Source organism: Xenopus laevis, chromosome 2L, assembly GCF_017654675.1.
Source record: "Xenopus laevis strain J_2021 chromosome 2L, Xenopus_laevis_v10.1, whole genome shotgun sequence".
Taxonomy (NCBI): domain Eukaryota; kingdom Metazoa; phylum Chordata; class Amphibia; order Anura; family Pipidae; genus Xenopus; species Xenopus laevis.
In genome coordinates this window covers 31,156,210-31,182,336 of record NC_054373.1, presented here as the reverse complement: position 1 = coordinate 31,182,336, position 26,127 = coordinate 31,156,210, and the positions used below count along the sequence as shown (strand labels likewise).

Genomic DNA, 26,127 nt, shown 5'->3' with positions numbered 1-26,127 from the left:
TGCTGTTTTGTCAATGGAAGACGTCCTCAATCAATGTAGAGTTGTTTGCTGCCTTTCTGACATTAGAAAAAAAATCTCAAATCGAGTTATTAAAACCCAAATCGAATTTAACCGGGTTAATAAATTTTAATACATTTCGATTGGTCAAGTTTTGAGTTCATGGGAGTTTATATTTTACATAGTGAGTAAAATTAGCTGTATAATTCTTTACAAATGTGGTGGCTGATAATCAACTACTGGGGATTAAAATACTACTTATTCCATTTCAAAGATTAAAATAACTCTGTAAATGTTTTTCCTTTGTAGGTGGAATGCAAGACTGGAATTATCTCAACACAAACTGTTTTGAAGTCACAATTGAGCTTGGCTGTGTGAAATACCCTATGGCCGAGGAGCTCCCTGCTTACTGGGAAAGCAACCGCCGCTCTTTGCTGCAATTCATAAAGCAGGTAAATTGAAGGAAAAATATACTATCCTTTTTGACTTAATCTCATTCAGTGAGACTAAAGCTGGCCATAGACACACCGACCTGTCACTAACCATTCAGATCAAAGTCTTACCATTCCGACCAAATAAAGTAGTTAAAGAACAGATCAGCCGATGTTCTGCCCCTGACAGCAATCGTACGATAGACAAAACTAGTGACCGTCTCCCACTGAAAATCGTACGATCGGCAATACATGCAGAGATATTATCGGCAGCTGACAGAAATTTTCTAACCTGTCCGATCGACCAAACGACGATCTCCGCCAGACAAGATTAGTTATTGTATTAGTTATTGCTACCCTTTATTGTTTGTCTTTCTATGCAGGCCTCTCCTATTCATATTCCAGTCTCTTACTCAAATCATTGCATGGTTGCTAGGGTAGTTTGGACCCTAGCAACCAGATTGTTGAAATTGTAACCTGGAGAGCTGCTGAATAAAAAGCTAAATAACTCAAAAACCACAATTAATAAAAAGTGAAAATAAATTGCAAATTTTCTCAGAATATCACTCTTTACGTCATACTAATTTAAAGGTGAACAACCCCTTTAAGGGAATCTTGATTATTCTTGTCTTAGTTGCACATTGTTAAATGTCCATGGATGCCAGTAAGGGTTCTTTTTCATTTACAGGTGCACATTGGCATCAAAGGGTTTGTACTGGATGCCACAGATGGAAGAGGCATACTGAATGCCACCATAAGTGTTGCCGGCATTAATCACGTAGTCACATCATACAAGGATGGTGATTTCTGGAGACTTTTGGTCCCAGGATCGTATAAAGTAACAGCCTCCGCAAGAGGGTAAGTAATGCTCCCACCAGCCGTTTATTTATTTAAAATACACTTAAAGGCACATTTATCAAGGGTAGAATCTTGGATTCATGTGAGTTTTTTTAAAACTCCCATAAACTCTAAATTCAACCAATCGAAATTTATTATAAAAATCAAATTTTTTAAACTCTTAAACTCTGGTGAATAGGATTGAATTCGATTTGAGTTTTTGTTCCGAAAAAAACCCTCAAATGTCAGGAAGGCTGCAAACAACTCCAAACTGATCCCTAGATGTCTTCCATTGACAGCAATTCAGCAGGATTTAGGTGACGAATAGCCGCATTCGAGTTCTTCAAGCACCAGTGTATAATAAATCTCGAAAATCGAATCTGAATAACTTCCTAGTCGAATTTGACAGTTTTGACCATAAAATTCGGATTCAACCCTTGATAAATCTGCCCCTTAATATATATATATCCTGATTTGGAGTGTCTTGTACAAGGCAGCCTATTTATGACAGTGAAACGCAGTGTGACTAAAAGTGGGTGGCAGTACGCCTTTACCCTTGAACAGATGCAGAACTATATATAAATACATTGATTGCATCTCCCAGGATTTTCAGACAGTGAACAGGGCTTGAGATGGGGTGCCAATATGGCCAGAAATATTGCCGTTTTTGTTACCTTCATAAACACAGTTTTTCACTTGGCAAAGGGAGTGCTGCCATTGTGTAAATTTGTACATATACATTATAACTGCTGTGCACCCACCCTGTGTGACTGGATGTGTAACATAATAGCCAGAACACTACTTCCTGCTTTTGCACTCTCTAGGTTTGCACTAATTGGTTACCAGGCAGTAACCAATCAGTGACTTGAGGGGGGTAATAACTGTTGCCTTTGAATCTGAGCTGAATGCTGAGGATCAATTGCAAACTCACTGCACAGTTATGTCCCATGTGGCCCCCCTTCAAGTCGCTGAGTTAGAGAGCTGAAAAGCAGGACGTTGTATTATTTTCTGTTATATTAGACATCAACTCACTCCACCCTTTATACATTACATTAGCTAGCTAACTAACTAGAATTTTTTTTTATATTGCACAGCTATAGTGTCTAAAGTGATACTAACCATGTGTTTTTGTCAGTGGCATAACTAGATGTTACTGCCCCCCCCCCTCTCTCAACATATCCAGAGGTTGTCCTGTTCTACCAATATATGTTGATATTTCTCATTAATTAGGGCCTTATTGGGTCCCCTATACCTCCTGGGCCTCTCTGCATCCACAGGGTCTTCTTCCTCTGTAGTTACGCCCCTGCTCTTCGTGTTTCTGCTCTTTATACCATACTATTCATGTGGTTTCTTTGTGTCTTGCCATTTTAGGATATGCACACACTTCAGTCATTAGTGGACCCCCTCCTTGCCCTTTGGGCCTTTATGTACTGCCCACAAACCATAATGCAAGTATTTATAATGGACACAGCTGATAAATGTGTGCAAGATCATTTAGTCCCAAAACCATCCTCCTGCATATTTATTTTGTAGTTGCACACGTTTAAAATGAAAAGCCTGATCAGAAGCTTGGACTGGCTGCATTATATTTTGCACAGCAGTTCAGCTGTATGTAGAGAAGAAAGGGCTTAGAACTCTTGTGCTAATGACTTTTATATCCCTTAGATATGTCCCTATCACCAAAAATGTCAATGTCACAGACCGAGAAGCTGTGTTGGTAAACTTCACCCTTGTTCGCTTGGGGGAAGACTTCCACAAAGAGGATAAAGGAAAACCATTCGTAACCGAAGCAGAGAACCCAGATCCCAACACTAAGGAGTTTGAGACGCTGATAAAGGATCTCTCGGCAGAGAATGGCTTAGAACACGTCTTGATGTCCACCTTGGGGGATATCGATCGGTTCCGCTACAGACCGTACAAGGATTTGTCAGAGTTTCTCCGTGGGCTGAACCTTAATTACCCACATATTACAAATCTAACCAGGTAAAAAAAAAAAATCGCCAGTGCTACAATCCTAATACAGTGTGTCACACAGAGCTTTGGGGTGGTTTGTGTGCAGAAGGTATGGCTATCCTTGCTACTTCATCCTTTCTCTGTTTGCCCAGCGTTATGATGCATGCTTAATGTGTGGAAGCCGGAAGAAGGTGAGGCAGAGTCTGGTATCTGTGTATTTAGAGAACTGGGAAAGTTTAGGAATTGATATTTTTCTGTTTAACAACGTGTCATTTCATTTTCATCTATCACGGTTTCCATAGGCCATTGCTTTTGTGTAATTTTCCACGTGGAAACCGCAGTGCTACTTGCCTTCAGTCATGTTAGTAGGACAGCACAGCTTGTCATGGACTGAAACACATTGTTATATATATGTATACGTACAGTCATATGAAAAAGTTTGGGAATCCCTCTCAGCCTGCATAATAATTTACTCCACTTTCAACAAAAAAGATAAGTGGTATGTCTTTCATTTCCCAGGAACATCTGAGTACTGGGGTGTTTTCTGAACAAAGATTTTTAGTGAAGCAGTATTCAGTTGTATGAGATTAAATCAAATGTGAAAAACTGGCTGTGCAAAGATTTGGGTACCCTTGTAATCTCGCTAATTTGAATGCATGTAACTGCTCAATACTGATTACCGGCAACACCAAATTGGTTGGATCAGCTCGTTAAGCCTTGAACTTTGTAGGCAGGTATGTCCAATCATGAGAAAAGGTATTTAAGGTGGCCAATTGCAAGTTGTGCTTCTGCTTGACTCTCCTCTGAAGAGTGACAACATGGGATCCTCAAAGTAACGCTCAAAAGATCTGAAATCAAAGATTGTTCAGTATCGTGGTTTAGGAGAAGGCTACAAAAAGCAATCTCAGAGGTTTCGACTGTAAGGAATGTAATCAGGAAATGGAAGGCCACAGGCACAGTTGCTGTAAAACCCAGGTCTGGCAGGCCAAGAAAAATACAGGAGCGGCATATGCGGAGGATTGTGAGAATGGTTACAGACAACCGAAAGATCACCTCTAAAGACCTGCAAGAACATCTTGCTGCTGATGGTGTATCTGTACATCGTTCTATAATTCAGCACAATTTGCACAAAGAACATCTGTATGGCAGGGTGATGAGAAAGAAGCCCTTTCTGCACTCACGCCACAAACAGAGTTGCTTGTTGAATGCAAAAGCTCATTTAGACAAGCCACAGTCATTTTGGAACAAAGTGCTTTGGACTGATGAGACAAATTTAGTTATTTGGTCATAACAAAAGTGCTTTGCACGGCAGACGAAGAACACTGCATTCCAAGAAAAACACCTGCTACCTACTGTCAAATTTGGTGGAGGTTCCATCATGCTGTGGGGCTGTGTGGCTAGTTCAGAGACTGGGGCCCTTGTTAAAGTCAAGGGTCAGATGAATTCAACCCAATATCAACAAATTCTTCAGGATAATGTTCAAAAACATCAGTCACAAAGTTGAAGTTACGCAGGGGTTGGATATTCCTGTTGGGGTGCCCAAATTTATGCACCTGTCTAATTTTGTTATGATGCAAAGTCCTAAACATAATAATTGAACAGACAAACTAATAGACAGAAGGCTAACTTGTATATTCCTGTTCATTTATATTAAAATTGTCACTGTTCTTCATGCTAAACTTGATGTTATATGAATAATACATCTGGTATTTTTAAGAATATCTGCTATTAATTTTTGCGGTGAATTTTCTTGTTCTTCTCAGCTTGGGTCAGAGTGTGGAATTTCGACACATATGGTCCTTGGAAATCTCCAATAAACCAAACACGTCAGAGCCTTCAGAACCAAAGATCAGGTTCGTCGCAGGAGTTCATGGCAATGCCCCTGTTGGCACTGAGCTTCTGTTAACATTTGCTGAGTTTCTCTGCCTAAATTACAAAAAAAGCAGTGCAATTACCAAGGTAGGTCCATTTCTAGTGCTAATATACTAAATCCAATATGAACTTCTGCTAAAACTTTGTCAACCAGAAATCAATTTTAATTAATTGCTGGGGAAAAATAGGAAGGCATTTAGTAAAAAACGTACAACACAACCAGTTCCAAGTTGCAGTGCAGCAGTAAAGAGTGACTGAAGTTTATCAAAGCACATGACTGGGGGCACCTGGGAAACTGACAATATGTGTAGCCTATGGTATTTCACAATTAAATTAAAAAAAACATTTTGCTCTTTTGAAAAACCGATTTCAGTGCAGAAGTCTGCTGTAGCAGCACTATTAACTTTTTTCAAAAAACATGTTTTCCCATTTAATTTTTATGTATGTAGTTGGGGTGCAGCAGATTTCTGCTTCTAAAGAAATCCCATTTCTATGAATTATTCTTGTTTTAAAACTGCATTGGAATTGGTGTCATTGCCTTGCTAATGTTTGTGTCCCTAAGCACAGTAGTAGCATTTGTCGTAATGTGAGTATATTAATCATGGGTAATGTTATCGCCCTGCCTTTTTCCCTATATTTAGCTCATTGACAGAACAAGAATTGTGATTGTGCCCATGGTAAATCCTGATGGACGGGAGCGAGCAAAAGAGAAGGAATGTACTTCAACCATAGGACAAAACAATGCAAACGGCAAGGATCTGGATTGTGACTTTATAAGTAAGCAAATGGGAAATAGTGGAAAATTCTTAGCCCTATTTAATTATTATAGTACATGTATGGGGTCTGTTATCCAGAAAGGCAAGCTCTGAATTACAGAAAGGCTCCCATATACTCCATTTTTAATCCAAATTTTAAAAAATGATTTCCTTTTTCTCTGCAAAAATAAAACAGTACCTTGTACTTGATCCAAACTAAGGTATAATTCATCCTTATTTGAAGCAAAACCAGCCTATTAGGTTTATTAAATGTTTATATGATTGTAAAGTTAAGGTACGAAGCTCCAAATTATGGAAAGATCCATTATCTGGCAAACCCCAGGTTCCGAGCATTCTGTGTAACAGGTCCCATACCGTTACTATGCTCAACAAAGTGTGGTGTGGAGCTTATTCTGTCATTTTTGGGATGCGGTAGAAACTTACATGGGGATCATATCTGGGCTTCCGGAGTCACACAATTCACAATTATCATCTTTGAATTGGTTTTCTAACCCACCTACATATTTCTTTCTTTTTTTTTTTTTGCACACCACAATAGGGTTTATAATGGTAGCTATTATACTGTTACCTAGCCAACTTGTATGGTGTCAGTGTAACTAAAAATAGAAAGTCTAGGAAGGAACATTCGCCAATTTTGAAAATGGCTCAAATCCTTTTATTACTGTGAAAAGATGGCTTCTAAAGCATAGTTGTCTTGCACAAGAACTTAGCATATAGCAGCTGTATATGTTGGCATGTATAGTAGCCCTGTGCAGTAATCCCTGTTGACCAATTTACAATGACCCTATGTATTTTTTGCTTATTAAAAAGTACCAAGCACATGTCCTGATTTTATTTGCCAGGTAACTCTTCTGGACCTGTGGGAGAGCGAGAGAAAGAGACCAATGCTATTATTGATGGCCTCATCATGAAGCAGGATTTTACCCTCTCCGTTGTACTTGATGGTGGATCCATGTTGGTCACGTATCCATATGATAACCCAGTTCACACAGGTGAGAGAACTAAATCTCTATGCAAAACATATTGTACACAGTACAGCCTAATGCCAGTTTAGCCCAGAGTTATTGGTATTTTGAGCACTAACGTCATATAAAAGTCATATAAAAATGTATTCCAAAAGTCATAACTGACCACTTTGTCTCATTGAGTTTAGGTTATTAATTGTTTGTGTAACTTAAATATATATCTTTTTTTTTTTTTTTTTTTGCAGTGGAGAATAAAGATACTCTGAAATATTTGGCATCTATTTATGCAAATAATCATCCTACAATACATATTGGACATCCTGGGTGTCCCAACAAGTCAGGTCAGTAGATCAGACAACAGGCACAGCTCTTTGCTGTCCAAAAGGGTCGCTATTGCTTTATTATACTTGTACTTTTTTTTTTTTTACTTTAGATGAGAGCATCCCAGGAGGAGTAATTTGTGGTGCTGAATGGAGAGGTCATCAAGGAAGCATGAAAGTAAGCTTTGTCTTGCATTTGTCTTGTATAAATATACAATGCTGCATTAGCATTTGATTGTGTTCCTGGAATGAAGAATACCATTTCTTCCATGATAATAATGTAACCCTCCTTTTGCAGGATTTCAGTGTCGCTCATGGCCAGTGCCCAGAGATCACAGTCTACACCAGTTGTTGCTTGTTCCCAAGTTCTTCGCAGCTGCACTCACTTTGGGCAGATAATAAAAAGGCACTTCTTAGCATGCTTGTGGAGGTAAGACAAAATCACAGCCAAATGGTATTTTTATGAATTAATGAGATGCCTTTGAAAGGGGCATATCATCTCTCTTATAACTTAATGTAATATTGATCAGAGTGCTCATCTGATCACTTTTCCAATGTACTTTTAATATTATAATATGTACAATATGTAATCTGCTGTTAAAGAGGACCTGTCACCCTAAGAAATAATTCCAAATCCTATTTCATGATGGTAGTCAAGCAAAATAAACTTTACTCACTCTATATAAATTATATAAATCTTGTTTCTTTTAGTCTTGGAATTCACAATCCCTTGATACAGGCAGCAGCCATTTTGTGGACACTATTATAGATCATACAAAAAACAAAATATTGTTTATGGACCAGAAGAGGACTTTTATTATACAGCTTTTTATGTTTGGGTGCAGGTCCCCTTTAAGCCAGTTGGAGGGCTGTCAAAAGCTTTATTTGCTGGTTGTATAGGTATAATAATTTATAGTTTTAGCACAATTTATAGTTTAAACTAGTTTTAATTGGTCTTTAATGTTTAATTATTTGCCTTTCTGTTTTGTGTCTTTTCACCTTGAAAAGGTTGGGCTCACTGTCCCTAGCAAGTAAACAAAACTATTACTTTTAAAGGCTAAAATGTTATTGTTGTCATTACAATTTATTACTTCTCTTGCCTCTCCTTTTCATTTTCCAGTTTGTCATTTAGACCACTGCTTAGTTGCTAGGGCAAATTGGCCCCTAGCTGCTACCGTTATTTATTATTTAGTTGCTGGGGCAAATTATTATCTGTTCTGTAACAGCCAATGACTTTCAGCATGGCAGGTTCACTTTAAGAGCAGAAAAAAAGACCTGTAAGTGGAGAAGCTTATAACGTAAGTGGAAACTGAACATGTAATAGAAGCAGGGGAACGGAGTACGGATTTTAGCATTTACATCAATAAGTGATAGAAACCGAATACTGGCACCATTGCTCCTCTGTGCCCCATCAATAGCCAAGTGATGAAGAGTGAGCCACTCTGTTTAGTGAGTTTAAGGCAGAGGCAAGAGCATGTTGGTGTTTTCTTTGCTTAGATACCTGTATGTTTTTATCAAGTAATAAAATAAGAGAGTAAGTTACGTGGAAGTGCCAAACTCTAACAATTTTCGTTTATTTTGTTGTGGCGTAATCTACAACTTCTCACACTCGTTTTTTTTTCTTTCAGGTCCATAAGGGTGTGCATGGCATTGTGAAGGATGAGACTGGAAAGCCTGTTTCCAAAGCTGGCATCATTATAAACGATGGAGTAAAAGTCTATACCAAAGTAGGAGGCTTCTTTCATGTGCTACTCGCCCCCGGATTCCATAATATTAACGCCATTGCTGAGGGATATCAGAAGCAGCACACTCAGGTTAGAGCAGATGCCTGCTGTTAATTCTGACTTTGTCCCAGTAATACAGATCTGGAAAAAAAAAAATCTTTGCATTCAGTATTGTATGAAAGTGATATATTTGATGGTTTTTAGGCCGCTAGCAGTGTGTAAGTATACTGATCATGTAAGTTAGAAAAATTGTTAGCAGTGATTTAGGTTGGGACGCTGACCCATAGTTTAGTTGATCTGCAAGTCCCATGAGTCTCAGATATATATTTCTAAGTCAAGTGCTCTTACTGTCAGTTCTGTCCAAATTGAATTGCACATTCAGAATTGGTAGCCGGTATCCAGAATGATGGGGGTCTTGGGGTTTTCCAGATAACAGATCTTTCCATAATTTTCATACCTTATGGGGCACATTTACTAAGGGTCAAATATTGAGGGTTAATTAACCCTCGATATTCAACCCTTGAAGTAAAATCCTTCGACTTTGAATATCGAAGTCGAAGGATTTACCGCAAATACTTCGATCTAAGGAAAAATAGTTTGATCGAACGATTAAATCCTTCGAAGGATTTTAATACATCGATCAAAGGATTTTCCTTCGATCAGAAAAAGCTTAGAAAACTTATGGGGAAGGTCCCCATAGGCTAACATTGTAGCTCGGTAGGTTTAAAGTGGCGAAGTAGCTAGTCAAAGTTTTTTTAAAGAGACAGTACTTCGACTATCGAATGGTCGAATAGTCAAACGATTTTTTGTTTGAATCGTTCGAATCAAAGTCGTAGTCGATAGTAGCCTATTCTTTTGGTCGAAGTACCCAAAAAAAAACTTAACTCGAGCTTAGTAAATGTGCCCCTATGTCTACAATAGAAAATCATGTAAACATTCAATAAACCCAATAGGTTGGTTTTTGCCTCCAATAAGGATTAATTATATCTTAGTTTGAATCAAGTACAAGGTTCTGTTTTATTATTACAGAGAAAAAGGAAATCATTTTAAACATTTTGATTATTTGGATAAAATGGAGTCTATGGGAGACAGCCTTTCCATAATTTTGAACTTTATGGGTAACAGGTTTCCGGGTAACGGATCCCATACCTGTAATACCATTCCAGTTTGGCAAAAGATGTAAAAAAAAACTTCTGTCCTTTTTCACAGTTGGTCAGTGTAATTTCCATTTAACTTCCTCTCAAGGGTAAAATAGACAGGGGCAACCCCTAATGTTAGCCTAACATGAACATATTTATAAGAAGCCTCTCTTTTGTTTTAGGTTCTCATACGACATGATGCTGCAAGTCCGATAGAAATAATATTCAATATGGACAACCGTATCTTTGGCTTGCCACGGGAGCTTGTTGTAACTGTTGCGGGTATGGTGGAATAATTATTGAGCAAAAAAGTCTTCAACTTCATGTACTGAAATGCTTCTAGAACACTGTTTTTATGCCCGTGTCCTGAGGATAGGTTGCTAACTCACATTATAAACTGCCATTCCTTGTGTTAGCAACTAATGTATGACTAAGGACAACCAGTTTTCATACAATTACATCTTGATATACAACTGCTTAAAAACAATATTTATAATATAGAACTTATAAAACTTAATTATTCTAATTAGTTCTGTTAATTTGAGCATTTGAGTTAACTTTTAGTATGACGTAGAGAGTGATATTCTGACACAATTTGCAATTGTTTTTAATTTTTTATTATTTGTGGTTTTTGAGTTATTTAGCTTTTTATTCAGCGGCTCTCCAGTTTGTAATCTCTGCAATGTGGTTGCTAGTGTCCAAATTACCCTAGCAACCATGCATAAATTTGAGTGCAATATGAATAGGAGAGGGCCTGAATAAAAAAAGAAAGATAAGTAATAAAAAGTAGCAGTAACAATACATTTGTAGCCTTACAGAGCATTTGTTTTCTAGTTGTGTTCAGTGACCCACATTTAAAAGCTGGAAAGAGAAGAAGTCAAATCATTCAAAGACTATAAAAAAAAAATTATTAAGACCAGTTGAAAAGTTTCTTTGAATAAGCCATTCTATAACCTACTAAAAGTTAACTTGAAGGTTAACCAAAGTTGCCTCCTGAGGCAATTTTGGGCGACTATTTAAAACGCATCGCCGCGTGTGCATTAGCGCAGGCGATTTTGCGCTGTAGCCTATGGGGAAGAGACGCTGAGTCAGTTCGGGGAGATAGTCGCGCAAAAGACGTGGCGATAAGTCGCCAGGCGGCAAAATCTCCCCGAATCTCCTCGTCTGGCCTTACCCTAAAGGCAGCTGTTAGAATTGATACAATAGTTGCTATTGAACTGAACACCATTGAACTGGAAAAAGTTTTTGGAAGGCATACAACCCCCTTTAATAGTTATACTGCTTTTAATAACAATTGCATTTACACACAACTTTTTTTTTTAAATTTTTAAATTTTTGTTTATTTCAACTATTTTTGCCTCTGCTTTTCATTTCTCTATATGGCTCTTTTTCTAAACCCTGTATGTAAGTTGCTACCTGCACGATTCTTTTGCCATATTTATAGCCCTAAATGAATTTATATTGCAGGTGCCACTATGTCAGCCCTCTTACTCACAGCCTGCATCATCTGGTGTGTTTGTTCCATCAAATCCAACCGGCACAAGGATGGTTTCCATAGACTCCGGCAGCACAACGATGAGTACGAAGATGAGATCCGCTTGATGTCAACTGGCTCTAAAAAATCCCTTTTGAGCAATGAGTTCCAGGATGAAACAGACACCGAAGAAGAGACTCTGTACACCAGCAAGCATTGAATGCATAGAACAAGTTCTGGACTGGTAGCACCAGCAAGGGGTTAAACCCGACCACCACTGAGCGGAAGAACTGCCTGTTTCGGCTGTGAAATGTTGTTGCAGATGCTACCTGCACATTTGCCATTGATCTTCACTTGAACCTCTTTTGTGTTAAGTGCTCTTTAATTTGTATATGATATATTTTTGTGTGTGCCTGGCTGGGCCCAGATGTGTGCTAAATAACTTTCATTGTGAAAGATTGTCGATAACCTCCCAATTTGCACACGAACTGCACAGAGGCCATCGTGAGATAATTAGGATTAATTGCAATACCTGGCAGGTGCTTTTCTGAGCCTCCCACAGATATCTCAGTTGTTAATGCATCTTACTCATCAGAAAGTTGACTTTCAAATTTTCTCCTCCCTTTATTTTGTCTTCTGCCGGAATAAATCCCATTCATCATTGATGCCTCAAGAAAAAGAAGATGGATGTTTAGCCAAGAAGCCTGCAGAGCTAACTATCGACGATCACACAGCAAATGTGTTTCGGCATTGACATCCATTATCCACAAGCTGACTTCATGCTTACACGTTTTAAACGGATCCGTCCGCAAGTTTTTCTAAAGTGAGCAATTGTTTACCCATCAAATGTCTTGGTACGGGCATCCATTATCTCATCCAATTGGTTTAAAGCAATTGAATGAATTACCATCATGCTTACAAATGTTCCTCCCGGGCACCTGCATAGACTGTAATGATTGTTGTCAAAATTGACAATAGTTAGACGACAAATGGATTTTTCTTGTTTTCAGCCCATTTAGGGTAAGGGCACACGGGCAGGTTCTGGGAGATTAGGCGCCCTGGCAACAAATCGCTTCTTCTTCCCCGAACTGCGATTTACATTTTAGCCGGCAGGATGGCACTCGGCGCGATTCGTTTTCCGAAGTTGCCTCATGAGGAAACTTCGGGCGACTTTGGAAATTGAAGTGCCAGGAGTGCCATCCCACTGTCAATTTTTCATTCTAGCCAGCGGGAAGGAAGTTCGGGGAGATTAGTTGCTCCGAAGAAGAGGCGATTTGTCGCCGGGCGACTAATCTCCCCGAATCTTCCCGTGTGCCCTGACCCTTCAAGAGAAACTCAAGCTCCTGACCCAAAAAATGCCTATAGCTTTATTTTTTTTTATTGTCATACACCTGGTCAGTATTAGGCCAGGCTGCATGATCATTTATTTGTTTGGCTCCTTAACCATCAACTTAAATAGAAATTGCTCCAAAGCTGACAAGCCAAAACAAATATAACTGAAACATTAATAGGCACATTTATTGGATCAGGAATTTCACAGACCTTTAGGAATTCACTTGTGTCTAGTTTGCACTTAAATCTGACCAATGCAGTGGGACAGTTGGTCAGATATCCTGGAAAACAGATAAGCTAGAGCAGAGGTCTCCATCCTTTTTTTTTTTTTTACCCCTGAGCCACATTCAAATGTAAAAGTAGTTGGGGAGCAACATAAGCATGAAAAAGTCCCGTGCGGTGCCAAATAAGGGCTGTGATTGGCCATTAGGTAGCCCCTATGTGCACTGGCAGCCCACAGGAGACTCTACTTGGCAGTATACTTAGTTTTTTATGCAATTAAAACTTGCTTCCAAGCCCAGAATTCAAAAAAAGGACCTGCTTTGAGGTGACTGAGAGCAACATCCAAGGGGTGGGAGAGCAACATGTTGCGCACGGGCTACTGGTTGGGGATCACTGAGCTAGAGAATGACTAGCTACAGTTGATATATGCCACTAGGACCAGAAGTCTTGTGACATAAGAAATCCTCCCTCTCCATGCTTTCTGTGCTAGCTCAGATTAATGTAAAGAATCCTCCGCACTCCTGCAGTTCACTTGTACTGCACTGGTGCTGCTGGGCCTCCGTTGACCTGGCTAGGTCCCTTAGCAACCGCATGATTTTCACGGATCCGCACACACAATTTTCTGCAGTTGGGGAGCTTACCCCTTTTATCAACAGTATCAATGTCATAAGGATAATACAATAAAAGGAGTAAGCTCATCAACTGCAGAAAATTGTGTGTGTGGATCCGTGAAAAGCTTGCGGTTGCTAAGGGACCTAGCCAGGTCAACGGAGGCCCAGCAGCACCAGTGCAGTACAAGTGAATTGCAGGAGTGCAGTGGATTCATTACATTAATCTGAGCTAGCACAGGAAGCATGGAGAGGGAGGATTTCTTATGTCACAAGATTTGTGGTCCTACTGGCTCATATAGAAGTCCTTTTATATCAACTGTAGCTAGCCATTCTCTAGCTCAGTGATCCCTAACCCTGTGTGCGGATCTGTGAAAATCTTGCTGTTGCTAGCGGCCCATGTATGCCCCACTTGTAGGTTGCCTACCCTATGCAAGCCATCTTTCACACTTCTATCATTTTTGGTGGACATGGTACGCGCCAGTGCAATTGCTCTGTGCTTGTACAGTGGCATTATTGTAGACTGACTTGCCAATGGAGGTAAGGATTCACCGCATCGGGGATAATTAGCTCATAGGGCAGCTCTACTTCCAGACTGATATAGCAGCTAAATGGCAGGGGGCTGTAACCATTTTTTCTGTAAGGGGCTTTAGCTGATCATTTAAGTGATAACGAGAAGTCTAAAAGTGATCATGATATAATGTAATCAAGATTTTACCTATAATTTTGCGTAATTGCTTGCGCTTTTCATATTTTTTCCACATTTCCTGCATTTTCTTCTGGTAGAGATGTCTGTCCACGATTGTTCAATAGTTAAGGTGGCATGGATTATATTGAACATTGTGTAGCACTGTTGTGCCAGGCAGGAGGCTGCTTTTTGAACACACAGATATCTCTTGCTGCTCACAGGCAGCGCACACTGGGCATGAAATATGGTAAGACATTACTTATGGGGAAAAAAATCCCCAGATTTAAGCAAAACAGTCGGCACAATCTATGGTTACCCTTTTGTTGCCATGTTTTAGAAATGCAAGTGTCGCTTTATACTTTGCATGTTCTTACATGAGGCATAACGCTTTCCAATAATGCAATGCCCAACCCGTCCCAAGTGTAAGCAGCGTAATATTTCAATAATTCCCTTCCTCCTCTGGCTCTTAACCAAATATGCACTACTGTTTCTCTTATGAGGACGCAATTATTTGAACTAGGGGGCTGCTTTCCAAACTAAATTGTGTGTGGTACAAGCCTCACTTTGTGAAAATAGTATATAGTTTGTGTTGCTTTGTGATGCAGTTTCATAGGGATGCATATTTTGGATTCGGCCGAATCCCTCACGAAAGATTCGGCCGTATACTGAACCGAATTCTAATTTGCATATGCAAATTAGGGATGGGAAGGTGAAAACATTTTTTACTTCCTTGTTTTGTGACAAAAAGTCATGCAATTTCCCTCCCACCCCTAATTTGCATATGCAAATTAGGATTAGGTTCGGCTGGGCAGAAGGATTCGGCCGAATCCAAATCCTGTTGAAAAACGCCGAATCCCGAACCGAATTCTGGATTCGGTGCACCTGATGTTTGCTGAACTTATACACTATGGGGCATATTTATCAAAGAGTGAAGTGAGAGATCTCCACAATCCGCTACAGTGAAATTGCATTAATTTCTATGGGATTTTTAAAAGATTATTTATCGATGGGTAAAGTGAAAATTCACCCTTTGATAAATACGCCTTTAAAAATTGAATGGAGAGTAGCAGAATATCACTAGCTTATTGTGGAGATCTTTAACTTCACTCTTTGATAAATATACCCCTATGAACTGCCAAATGGTACTGCCTTACTTTCCTACTTCTCAATGTTCCCGGTGAGGAGATGTCATTAGCCCTACATGCCAGGATAGCCGCAAAAATTGCACCTTTTTGGAGCATTTGTATGAGATTTGTGTCTTTGCTATTAAAATATTTTTCATGGGGCAATAAAGCACGGCAGGGGGCAATAATGTCTCTATGCACTTTTAGTGAAGCCTAACAACCAGAGCTGAAACATCTGAAGATTGTGCTTATTTATTATCATGTATATTTGATGCTAACAACTGGATGTCCTGTGCCAGCCAGGGATGTACAGAACAAGCAACCAGTGTGTGGCTCTCCAGCTCCAGCTTGCAGTTGGTCTTGTATAGTGATGCCACAGACTGGCTTGCTCTGTCCTGCTGCTGATATTCCTAGTGCTGGGGAACATTCAGCCATAAATATTTATAAATACGTTTTATCTTCCCTTTTGCTTTCCCTCTGTTGTACAGTTTAGAGGCAGCTTAATGCATTGCTATTCAGTTATTTCCATTTAGTTAGCGGCTTATGTGATTTAGAAGGTGAACGTGTGTGCTGGATTATCCAAAAACTGATGATGCCATACCAAGAATTCTATAAAGCCTTTGTGCTGGCAGGAGGCCATACAAATTCTACAGAGGACCACAACTCCCATTTTAATGTCTGCGTGGAGCATTCCCTCTACTCATTTACATTTTATATTAAAACACCAGAGCTGTAGCTCTCCAGATAACTACTGCCAACCCTGGACCTATCTGTAGTTCAACAACATCCGCAGGCCCATCCTTGTTATGTTGGAAAGACCCAATTTTATTGTGCCTTTAAAACAATGCAAAGCATTTCAGGAGATTTAGCAGCAGATTTATTAAGGGTCAAAGTTAAAATTGAATTTTCAATTTTTTTTTTTTGTTCAAAACTCTCAAATTCTAATTAAATTTGAGCTTAAATTCCAATTTTGAGATTTATCATACTCCTACTCGAATTTGAATATTTGCCACCTAAAACTTGCCGAATTGCTGTTTACCTTAATGGGAGAGCTCCAGGGATCAATTTGGTGATGTTTGCAGCCTTCCTGAGATTTGAGCTTTTTTCGCTTTTTTTTTTTTTTTATTCGTCGTATTTCGAATATATGGAAGTTTAAAAAAGAAAAAAATCACATGAATTCGAAATATGACCTTAGATAAATGTGCCTCACATTCATCGAAGGTCAAATTTAGAATTCATGTGTTTTTTAAAAACTCACAAACTCGAAATTCGACAAGTCGAAATTCATTTAAAAAAAAAAATTGCATTTTTCAAACTGATGAATTAAATTGGCCAAAAAACTTGAATGTCAGGAAGACTGCAAACAACTCCAAATTGATCCCTGGACGTCTCCCATTGACTTAAACAGCAATTCGCCAGGTTTTAGGTGATGAATATTTAAATTCGAGTTTTTAAAGGGCCAGAGTATGACTGTCAAATAGGGAGTTATTCAATTTGAGTTTTTTAAAAAAAAAACTAATACGATTTTTGAGATTTAACTCCCGTTTTGACCTTAAAAAAAATTCGACCCTTGATAAATCTGCCACTTAGTGTCCAATTTGTCAGGTTCTTAGAAACCAACAAGAAGTCGCCATCTTCCCATGATGCTGTTCAGTGTGATGAAGCAGTGCTGTCCAGGTGTTCTCTGTCGTGGGCTGGTCATGCAACATACTACATATAGGGGCTGAAGGTTATGTCATAATCAATTCATATAAAGATCACTGGGCTTATGCCATCTGATGGTCATAACATTTCCAAAAGGATCTGCAGGTTGCATTCACTTGTTACCTGTTTAAAATCTCATTGGTTTCTATGGGTAACTGAACCTGGAGGAATGTAGTGCCTTTTATTAGAGGGCTAGTGTTATGGCAAATAGCTGGTGTGCTATGTCCCTCATCCAGCAGCCTTATGCCTCTTACATGTAAGCCTTGTGCCTTGCCCAGCCTACCTATAGAATTCCTCCTGTGCAGCCCTCGCCCTCCAAGCCTTTCACATAAAGCTGTTAAAATAATCTGTCTTTGCTTTACTTGCCTTTTAATTAGGGATGCGCTGAATCCACTATTTTGGATCTTTCTTTGTGAAAGATCTTAGGGATGCACCGATTCCACTATTTGGATTCGGCCGAATCCTATGCGAAAGATTCGGATGAGAACTGAATCCTAATTTGCATGTGCAAATTAGGGGTGGGAAGGGGAAAACATTTTTTACTTCCTTGTTTTGTGACAAAAAGTCACGTGATTTCCCTCCCCGCCCCTAATTTGTATATGCAAGTTTGGTTCGGCCGGCAGAAGAATTCGACTGAATCCTGCTGAAAAAGACCGAATCCTGGATTCGATGCATCCCTAGAAAGATCGGGTTAATACCGAAGCGAATCCTAACCCTAATTTGCATATGCAAATCAGGGAGGGGAAAAGCCACATAGCTAAAAATATTTTTGCTTCCTTGTTTTGGGACAAAAAGTCCCATGATTTTAAGGATTCGCATTTGGTTCAGCCAGGCTAGAGGATTCGGCCGAATCCAAAGGCTGAAACTGAATGTTGTCTTGGTACTTTTAATACTTAAAATGTAATTACGCAGGGAAGGAATGTTCTGTGTCCGGAATCAATGGCTATTCTCACTACTTTAAGGGTAGGACTACAAGGAGTTTTTCGGCGCTATCCGACGCACTGCGACAAAACGCCGGCGTCAAAATAAGGTAAGTGAATGCATTGTGGGATGAAGTCGCAGCATTGATCTGACGCAACACAACGCTGCGTCTGCATCCGACAGTTGTGTTGCATCGGATCAACGTTGCAACTTCATCTGACATTTATATCTCTTACCTGATTTCCGTTGCATGCGATTTGCGTTTTGTCGCATCGCATTGGATCACGCCGAAAACGTCTGTGTAGTCCTACCCAAAAAGAAGAGAATTTTCTTTCGTAGTTATTTTATGAAGTCTATGGGCCCCCACATAAGCTCATCCTGCCCAGAGAAATTCTCAGTCACCCCCTGAATTGGAGGCCAAAGCCATGCAGTATTATGTCCAGTAAGGCACTCCGGACCTTTAGTTTCCATCTCTCTCTCTCTTTACTATATCAATATATCGTGACTCCTGAAGTGCCTTATTGCAGTGACTGCAGCACCTGAAGGATTTGGGATACAGGGGCAACGGCCATGCTGCTGTTGTGACTTTGTACAGCAATGAATTTAACTTAGAAATGCCTCTGTCATTACTGAAGGAAACCATTTGTTAAGAGAATCGTGATAAAATTTTGTAGTCCTTGGAAATAACTCTCCTCTGTTCTTGAACTTGACTTGTAATTAAATTATGTATTGCTTTCAAGCAGCAGTACACCCTTCCATCGTTGTCACGGCTTCTTTCTTATTCCCTTCGGAGTCGGGGTGTGGGACCCCCCTCTAAACAAACTTCCAGAGGGGCCCGGTGTGTATAGTTGCTTCTACCCACAATTCCCTACAGAAAAACTCAAGCCCGTTCTATTCATTCCTATGGGATTTTTAGAAACGTGTTTATCAATGGAGGAAATATAAGGTTTACCATTTTATAAATAAAAAATAATACAGGATGTCTGTTCCTTAGCAGCCTTTCAATTGGTTATCGAATTACAGGTATGGGATCTGTTATCCAGAAACCTGCGAATTACTGAAAAGGCCATCTCCCATAGACTCCCATTTTATCCAAATAATTCAGATTTTTAAAATGTCTTTTCTTATTCTATTTCATAAGAAAACAGTACATTATACTTGATCCAAGCTTAAGATATGATTCATTCTTATTAAAGACAAAACAATCCTATTGAGTTTCTTTAATGTCTAAATATATTTTGAGTAGATGCAGGGTGTTATTTATTAAGGTGTGAGTTGCGTTTGCCACGAAAGTTCGAGTTTTGGACTTGATTTATTTGGTCATGGCTCACATTTTCACGTTAAACAAAACTCGAAATTTTCCAGAATAATTCTACCCCGACCTTGGAAATAGCTTGAATCCGAAAATACACCATTTAAAACCTGTCGAGTTCATGTATGAGTCAATGGCAGATGTCCCTTCAACCATTAGAAAAAAACCAAACATCATGAAGGCTATTAACAGCTTCTGGTTTTTGCCTGAAAACTTGAATAATGCAAGCGATTCTAAATTTTTCCCACTGGAAAACTTGATTGATGTTTTTTGGCTTTACAACTCGAACTTACAGAATCGTGTTTTTTTCTTAAATAAAATACCATTCAAGTTATGAGTTCATTTGAGTTCACTCGAGGTATAACAACTCTTAACATTCGACCTTTTGATAAATAACCCCATTATCTATGAAGATCCAAAGTATGGAAAGATCCTTTATCCGGAAAACCGCAGGTCCGGAGAATTCTGGATTACAGGTCCCATACCAGTATTTGCTGTCTTGCTCTGTCCCTCTTTCTCCAGGCTACAGTTTTATTGAAATTTCGACCTGAAAAACTAAACTAAATAATTTAGAAAACTTGAACACTAATTGCAAGTTCTCTCAGAATTATCTCTGTCTACATCATGCTAAAAGTTGATCTACCCCTAGTTAACATGAGTGCAATGAATATGGTTTGTGCTGAACCTACTTTTTGCCTATTGTTTGAAACCCAAGTTTTTATTTTAATTTCTGGAGCTAAAAAGGGAAACTGAAGCTCCTTCATTTTTGGTTCTTGCAAGGTAAGATAGAGGGGAGGCAATATGTTAGTCCCCCTCCAAGTGAATTAAAATCCTAAATTGTTTGCCTGGGCCAGTATGCTCCACTTTAAAGTGCAATTGGTTTCTGCTGGCCCAATATATCTGAAAAGACATGTGGGGTAATTTATAAACACTGAGCAAATTTGCACCTGGGTTGTAACCAATCAGTGATTATCGTTTTTTAAGCCAGCTGCGGGTTGAGCTCTGAGAGCAATAATCTGATTGGTTGCTATGGATTACTGCCCAGGTGCAAATTTGCCCAGTGTTTGTACAGGACCACCATGGTGTCCGTCATCAAATGGCAGCTGATTTAGATCTTTCCTTCTGCCTTGGTATCTCATAATAAAATAGTATAGCTATATGTGCCATGAATGGGAAAGTATGTAATCTTGTAATTATTCAAGCAGGGGTATAATGGTATTGGTTTTACTGAGAGTTAAAATGACTGTGACCATGGCACGCCAGAGGAAATAGCAGCCAAAGTGGAAATATGTCAAAGGTTTTGGGATTTAGTAAATGAAAAGAGATAAAGGCAGTATAAGTGAGGATGAGAAGTGATTGAGGGTAAATTAGAGTTACCAGATCATGTGTAAATTCAAGGACATGTCTAGAAAATCCTCCTAGAAGAGTTTCGAAAATGGACAGCACCGTTTTTATGAATAAAAAAGCCATTATTGTAACTTGGCTACGACCAAAAGATACAGTTACATTTCAAGCCACATCCTGGCTCTTTATCAAACTCTTTAGAAAATCCACCTAGAAGGGCCACACTGATTGCATTTTAATTTAAATGCCATCCAATGCAGCCCAGCACCATGCATTTTCAAGTCATCCAGTAACCTTAGGGTAAATAGGAAGTAGCAGAAAATACTGGGGAAGTTAGAGACGTAAGGGTGAAAGAGAAATGTGAAAGAAGGGCAGAAAGTGAGCGACTCAAATGAGGAAAGAAAGTAAGAGAACAAATTAAGGGAATTCTGGGCATAAATCTGGCAAACCGAAGCACAAAATAAAGGGGTGTGTGAGTTTATTTCCCCATTCCAGCTGTTCCCACACTGTATTAAAGCCATACATTAAAAAGTCACATTTCTGGGCATAACTGAGCGCATGGTATGTGAGTAGAGGTATCCACTTTATGCCTTAAACAACGAGGTAGTGTCTTTTCTATTGCTTATTCCCAGGGTTCCCCCATGTACCTCACCCAGCTCCAGGGCCCACATCCAACCAAGGGTCATCACATGGGGACAAGCAGCAGCTTAATGATTATACCCATTTGCATTTTTGTAATAACGTAAGAATGTTAATGGCCTTTCTGCTGTGTATCTACAACATGCCAACTCCTCCTCCCCCCCCCCATTATTCACAGGTTCAGTATATGGACAGGTGTAACCAGAGCATGATGATGATGACAGTGAACACAGTTACTAAGGTGAGGCCCCTAAAATTACATGGAATACTCCAGCACTGTGAATTGATTTGTAGACACTTTGGAAAGGGTGCAACCAAGTCTGCAAGACACTGGGCAACAACAAAGAACTTGGACCTGAAAATGCAGAGCTCTGTGCTGCTAATGAATGGGTTACTGGTCTCTGATTTGCTGATGCCTGAATGGGACTATTGATCATGTTAATGGGCGTCTGTGCTGATCATGAGGAGAGCCTGAATCACCAAGCAACACCTAATGAGGACTAACGGCGCAGGCTTTCTGTTAATTCTTCCTATTACTGGCCAGGAACAGCAAAGTGAGAATTTATTGTACTGTAATCACTTTTGTACATTAGTCACTTTTCTACACAGACATACACTTTTGTACATAAGTCTCTGTGCTGATGGAGATCATTCATAACTGTCACCTGCAAGTGGCAAGGGATCATAGGAAAGAAAGGTGCAGAGTAGATACTATACTGAGTAACAAAAGTGCAGTTGTTGTTACTGAACTGCAATTCCCCTACCTCCCTCAAACAGGCAGTGAGGACTGGGCCCTGTGCAGCCTGTACCCTGTACCACTCCTGAATCCTTATGGGAGGAAAGGATAATGTTTATTTTTATTGTCATTAGAAAAATGTATTCAATTATATTGACACTCAATGGTCTCCCCCATTTTTAAAACCCTCCTGCTCCCTAATCCTATCTTATTTTCCTCCCTGTCTTTTTCACTCCCATTTCAGCAAACGTAGGTATGGATGGAGCACATAACTCGCAGACTGCCGCAAATAAATATTTATTGAATAACAACATGTTTCAAATCACAAGGATCCTTTTTCAAGTGATCCGAAACATGTCGTGAATCAATAAATATTTATTTGCGACAGAGTCTGCCAGTTATGTGCTCTATCCATGCCTACGTTTGATGAAATTGTCTGTGGGTCTCCTGTTGTGGCCTGACTGGAGAGTGAGCACAATACACAGGTGAAGGTGACTGAACGAATTTGTTGAAAGCTATTTTTCCCTCCTATGTCTATATGTGTGTGTTTATATTTATCAATCAGACAGGAGCGATTCCTGCTGAAAAGCCACCCTGAGGCAGCCGCTGCAATGCTGCCCCTCTCCCCCACCACTCTTACCTTTGTTGCGTGTGTGTGGGGGGGGGGCAAATCACTAGTGCAGGCAGCGCAATTGCACTCTCTACACTAGAAGGTTTTTTAGTGCAAGTAGTGGCTTTTTTGCCACTTCTGGTAACTTGCAACTTGGCAGTGCGATCTTAAGTGAGGTTTTTACCTTGCCTTATGACAAGTGCACCCCTGCAACCAGATCTTATCTCTGCAAGTAGACCTAGGTTTACAGAAAAATCTAGATAAATCAATCCTGTAATGATCCAGCAACCGCACTTACACTAGGTTACAGCCTCAACACTTCTGTGCTATCTCTTCAGATACCCATATAGAGATACAGCCCAGTTATTCATCACTTCTAGTTAAGATGCGTAGTCTCATAATTACAAATACTGTAGTATTAGTATAATGATTTAATCATCATTGCTTTTAGAAAGATCATATAGTCAGGCTGGAGCAGAGAGATATTGGGCAACATTCAGTAAGGCTGGAGCAGAGACATGGGGCAGAATTCAGTCAGGCTGGAGCAGAGAGATATTGGGCAGAATTCAGTCAGGCTGGAGCAGAGAGAGTGTGGGATCAAATTAAAATGCCTCAAGTAAATGAAAAATGCCAATACCTCCCAACTGTCCCTTTTTCGGAGGGACAGTCCCTCTTTTGACAGCTCAACCCGCAGTCCCTCATTTGTACTGGAAAGTCCCTCTTTTCTCTGCACTGAACAGCCAGAAAAAGAAAAAAGTTTCTCACTTAATTGACTTTTAGCAGAGTCCAGAACAGCTAACAGGTGCAAATAAGATACTTTGTAACAATTTTGAGACACAAAAACACAGTTTAGATAAGGAGAAATATTTTCAACCTTTCATAACCTGCCAAATTTTGTAAAACAAACATGGTAATTAGGGGGTGTGGCCACAGAAAGGGTGTGGTCAAAAAAATTGCTGCGCTACATGCGGGAAAAAAAATTTTGTCCCTCTTTTTACTTCCAAAATGTTGGGAGGTATGAATTATGCCTCAGGTAAAAAAAATGCCAAAGTAAAAAGCTGCTAATTCCAGAGTATGGTTTATTTTACAGCCTAAATTGGTCAATCTGCGGTTGATCTGCTGCAGTTTACAACGTTCAGGATGATCAGAAAAATACTTGATTCTGATTCTGAACTCGATATAGCCGCACTGTCACATGAAACCACGAGGCGTCGCTGCATTATTTCACGTTCAGCTGTGCTGGGCTTCCAGTGTCCAGGCTTTCTACCCCTGCTCCGTCGCTCTCTATCACCTGCTGGCTGGATTGGGTGACGTTGGACAACAAAGATGGCGGCAGGGAACAGCAACTATTGGGAAGGTGAGGACCGGATGTATTTGTGAAGCGATACCGACTGCTTGTTGATAAGACTCACATTTATGTAGCGGCAACGTCTGACTGTCTGTAGAACGCGCTATTGACCTGAACGGCGCTGCCAATGATACTATAGCTTCCGCCTCGAATAGTGAAAGCAAAAACTGTTCCCTGCCATCTAATGGCTGTGACTCGCTTAAGGCAGGACCTGTAACAGGGGGTTGCTATGGGGTTTGTAAGTTGACAGAAACACAAAGTCTTAGTAAAGTAATAGAAAGCTTCTTAGAGAGCTTTAAACAGCTAATTTGAACTAACTACAACTCCCAGCATGCCCAGACAGCCGACTTGAGTGTCAGGAAGCTCATAAGAGGCAGAGAAGCTTAGTCTGTCAGCAGAATTAATGTAACATGATTTCCTTTATAAATACACATGAGTGTCACTAGTGCATCTTCCTATGATAATCTCTTTATCCAGAGCCATAATCTGTTCAGCATTACCTGCTCATTATCCACAGCTCTGTGTTCTATACAATACCTGGCTAGACACCCTGGGATAGAATAAATGTGTGTGCGTTCCACCATACCGGTGCTTTATTGTATTTATTTATTGTACACTGTTCACCGGCAGATCCCTCGAAGCCTACTGGTTTCATCTGTAAAGCTGGCCATAGATATTGAGATTTTTTAAAGATCAGATCCTCATCGTGAGACCACGATTTTCTCAGAACGATCGTACGAGTTTTCCGTCAACTAAAAAGACCAATTTGCCAGGAAAACCAAGGGGAGCTGCCTGCTTGGCCCTGCAAACATAGATAGATTGCACTGGGACCGACAAAGATTTTTTTAACCTGGCCGATCAATTTCCTGACAGATGTCGGCCGAAAAATCGTAAAAACGATCGTTTGAATCTCACTAACCGCACGATAATTTCAATTGGTCGGACTTCCTTAAAATCGGTCGTTCGGCACAAGGAATCGTCACGTCTATGGGGAGCTCAACCCTTACTTGTCACTTTTGTGTTAGACTACCTGTATATAAGAATCTTCTAAAGCGTTGCCCATATTGCTCTATAGAGATAAACAGTGACACCGAAGGCTCAAAATCTCAAGTGAGTGTAACAAAGGGCTGCCACTGAATCCACAATCATGTAGTGAACCGATGAAAGGGGGTTGTTCACCTTTAAATTACATTTTAATATGACGTAGAGAGTGATATTCTGTGACAATTTAGTTGTAATATTGTTGTGTAGGCGCCATCTCAGGTCATTTTGCCTGGTCATGTGCTTTTAGAAAGAGCCAGCACTTTAGGATGGAACTGCTTTCTGGCAGGCTGTTGTTTCTCCTACTCAATGTAACTGAATGTGTTGCAGTGGGACCTGGATTTTACTATTGAGTATTGAGTGCTGTTCTTAGATCTACCAGGCAGCTGTTATCTTGTGTTAGGGAGCTGTTATCTGGTTACCTTCCCATTGTTCTGTTGCTAGGCTGCTGGGGGGAAGGGAGGGGTGATATCACTGAAATTTGCAGTACAGAAGTAAAGGTGGCCATAGACTCAAAGATCCGCTCGTTTGGCGACATCGCCAAACGAGCGGATCTTTCCCCGATATGCCACTAACTGCATGGCTATATCGGGGGTAATTCGAACGTTCGGCCGTATGGTGGAACGATTGAATTACGATGCGCCAAGGGGCTCCAACGGGTCGGTTGGGTAAAAATCCAACCTTCCCGATCGATATCTGGCCACGATATCGATCGGGAAGACCCGTCGGAAGCCCTCATACACGGGCAGATAAGATGTCAAATCGGTCCAAACGACCGATATCGGCAACTTTATCTGCCTGTGTATGGCCACCTTAAGGAGTGACTGAAGTTTATCAGAGCACAAGTCACATGACTGGGGCACCTGGGAAACTGACAATATGTTTAGCCCTATGTCAGATTTAAAATGAAATGTAAGAAAATTGCTATTTTGAAAAATGAGCTTCAATGCAAGATTCTGCTGCAGCATCAGCACTATTAAATGATACAATTTGAAAAAAAAAAGTTTTCC

The 26,127-nt window shown here is 40.0% G+C and overlaps 2 protein-coding genes across 3 annotated transcripts in view; both read left to right on the top strand.

Moving 5' to 3' along the window:
* cpd.L (carboxypeptidase D L homeolog) overlaps positions 1–12,099 on the top strand; it is a 45,332-nt gene extending 33,233 nt beyond the window's left edge. Inside the window, exons 10-21 of the mRNA XM_018246080.2 lie at positions 307–449; positions 1,117–1,286; positions 2,931–3,248; positions 4,982–5,177; positions 5,732–5,867; positions 6,709–6,858; positions 7,077–7,172; positions 7,265–7,329; positions 7,450–7,581; positions 8,780–8,965; positions 10,197–10,296; positions 11,482–12,099. Of these exons, the coding sequence (XP_018101569.1) occupies positions 307–449; positions 1,117–1,286; positions 2,931–3,248; positions 4,982–5,177; positions 5,732–5,867; positions 6,709–6,858; positions 7,077–7,172; positions 7,265–7,329; positions 7,450–7,581; positions 8,780–8,965; positions 10,197–10,296; positions 11,482–11,708 (1,919 nt within the window). The 3' untranslated portion in view covers positions 11,709–12,099. The remainder of the gene's footprint in view (positions 1–306; positions 450–1,116; positions 1,287–2,930; positions 3,249–4,981; positions 5,178–5,731; positions 5,868–6,708; positions 6,859–7,076; positions 7,173–7,264; positions 7,330–7,449; positions 7,582–8,779; positions 8,966–10,196; positions 10,297–11,481) is intronic.
* Positions 12,100–23,933: 11,834 nt separating this feature from the next.
* gosr1.L (golgi SNAP receptor complex member 1 L homeolog) overlaps positions 23,934–26,127 on the top strand; it is a 51,462-nt gene continuing 49,268 nt past the window's right edge. Inside the window, exon 1 of one of the 2 annotated variants that reach the window (XM_018244929.2) lies at positions 23,934–24,085. In XM_018244929.2, coding sequence (XP_018100418.1) covers positions 24,055–24,085 — 31 coding nt within the window. In that variant the 5' untranslated portion in view covers positions 23,934–24,054. 2 annotated transcript variants of the gene reach the window in all.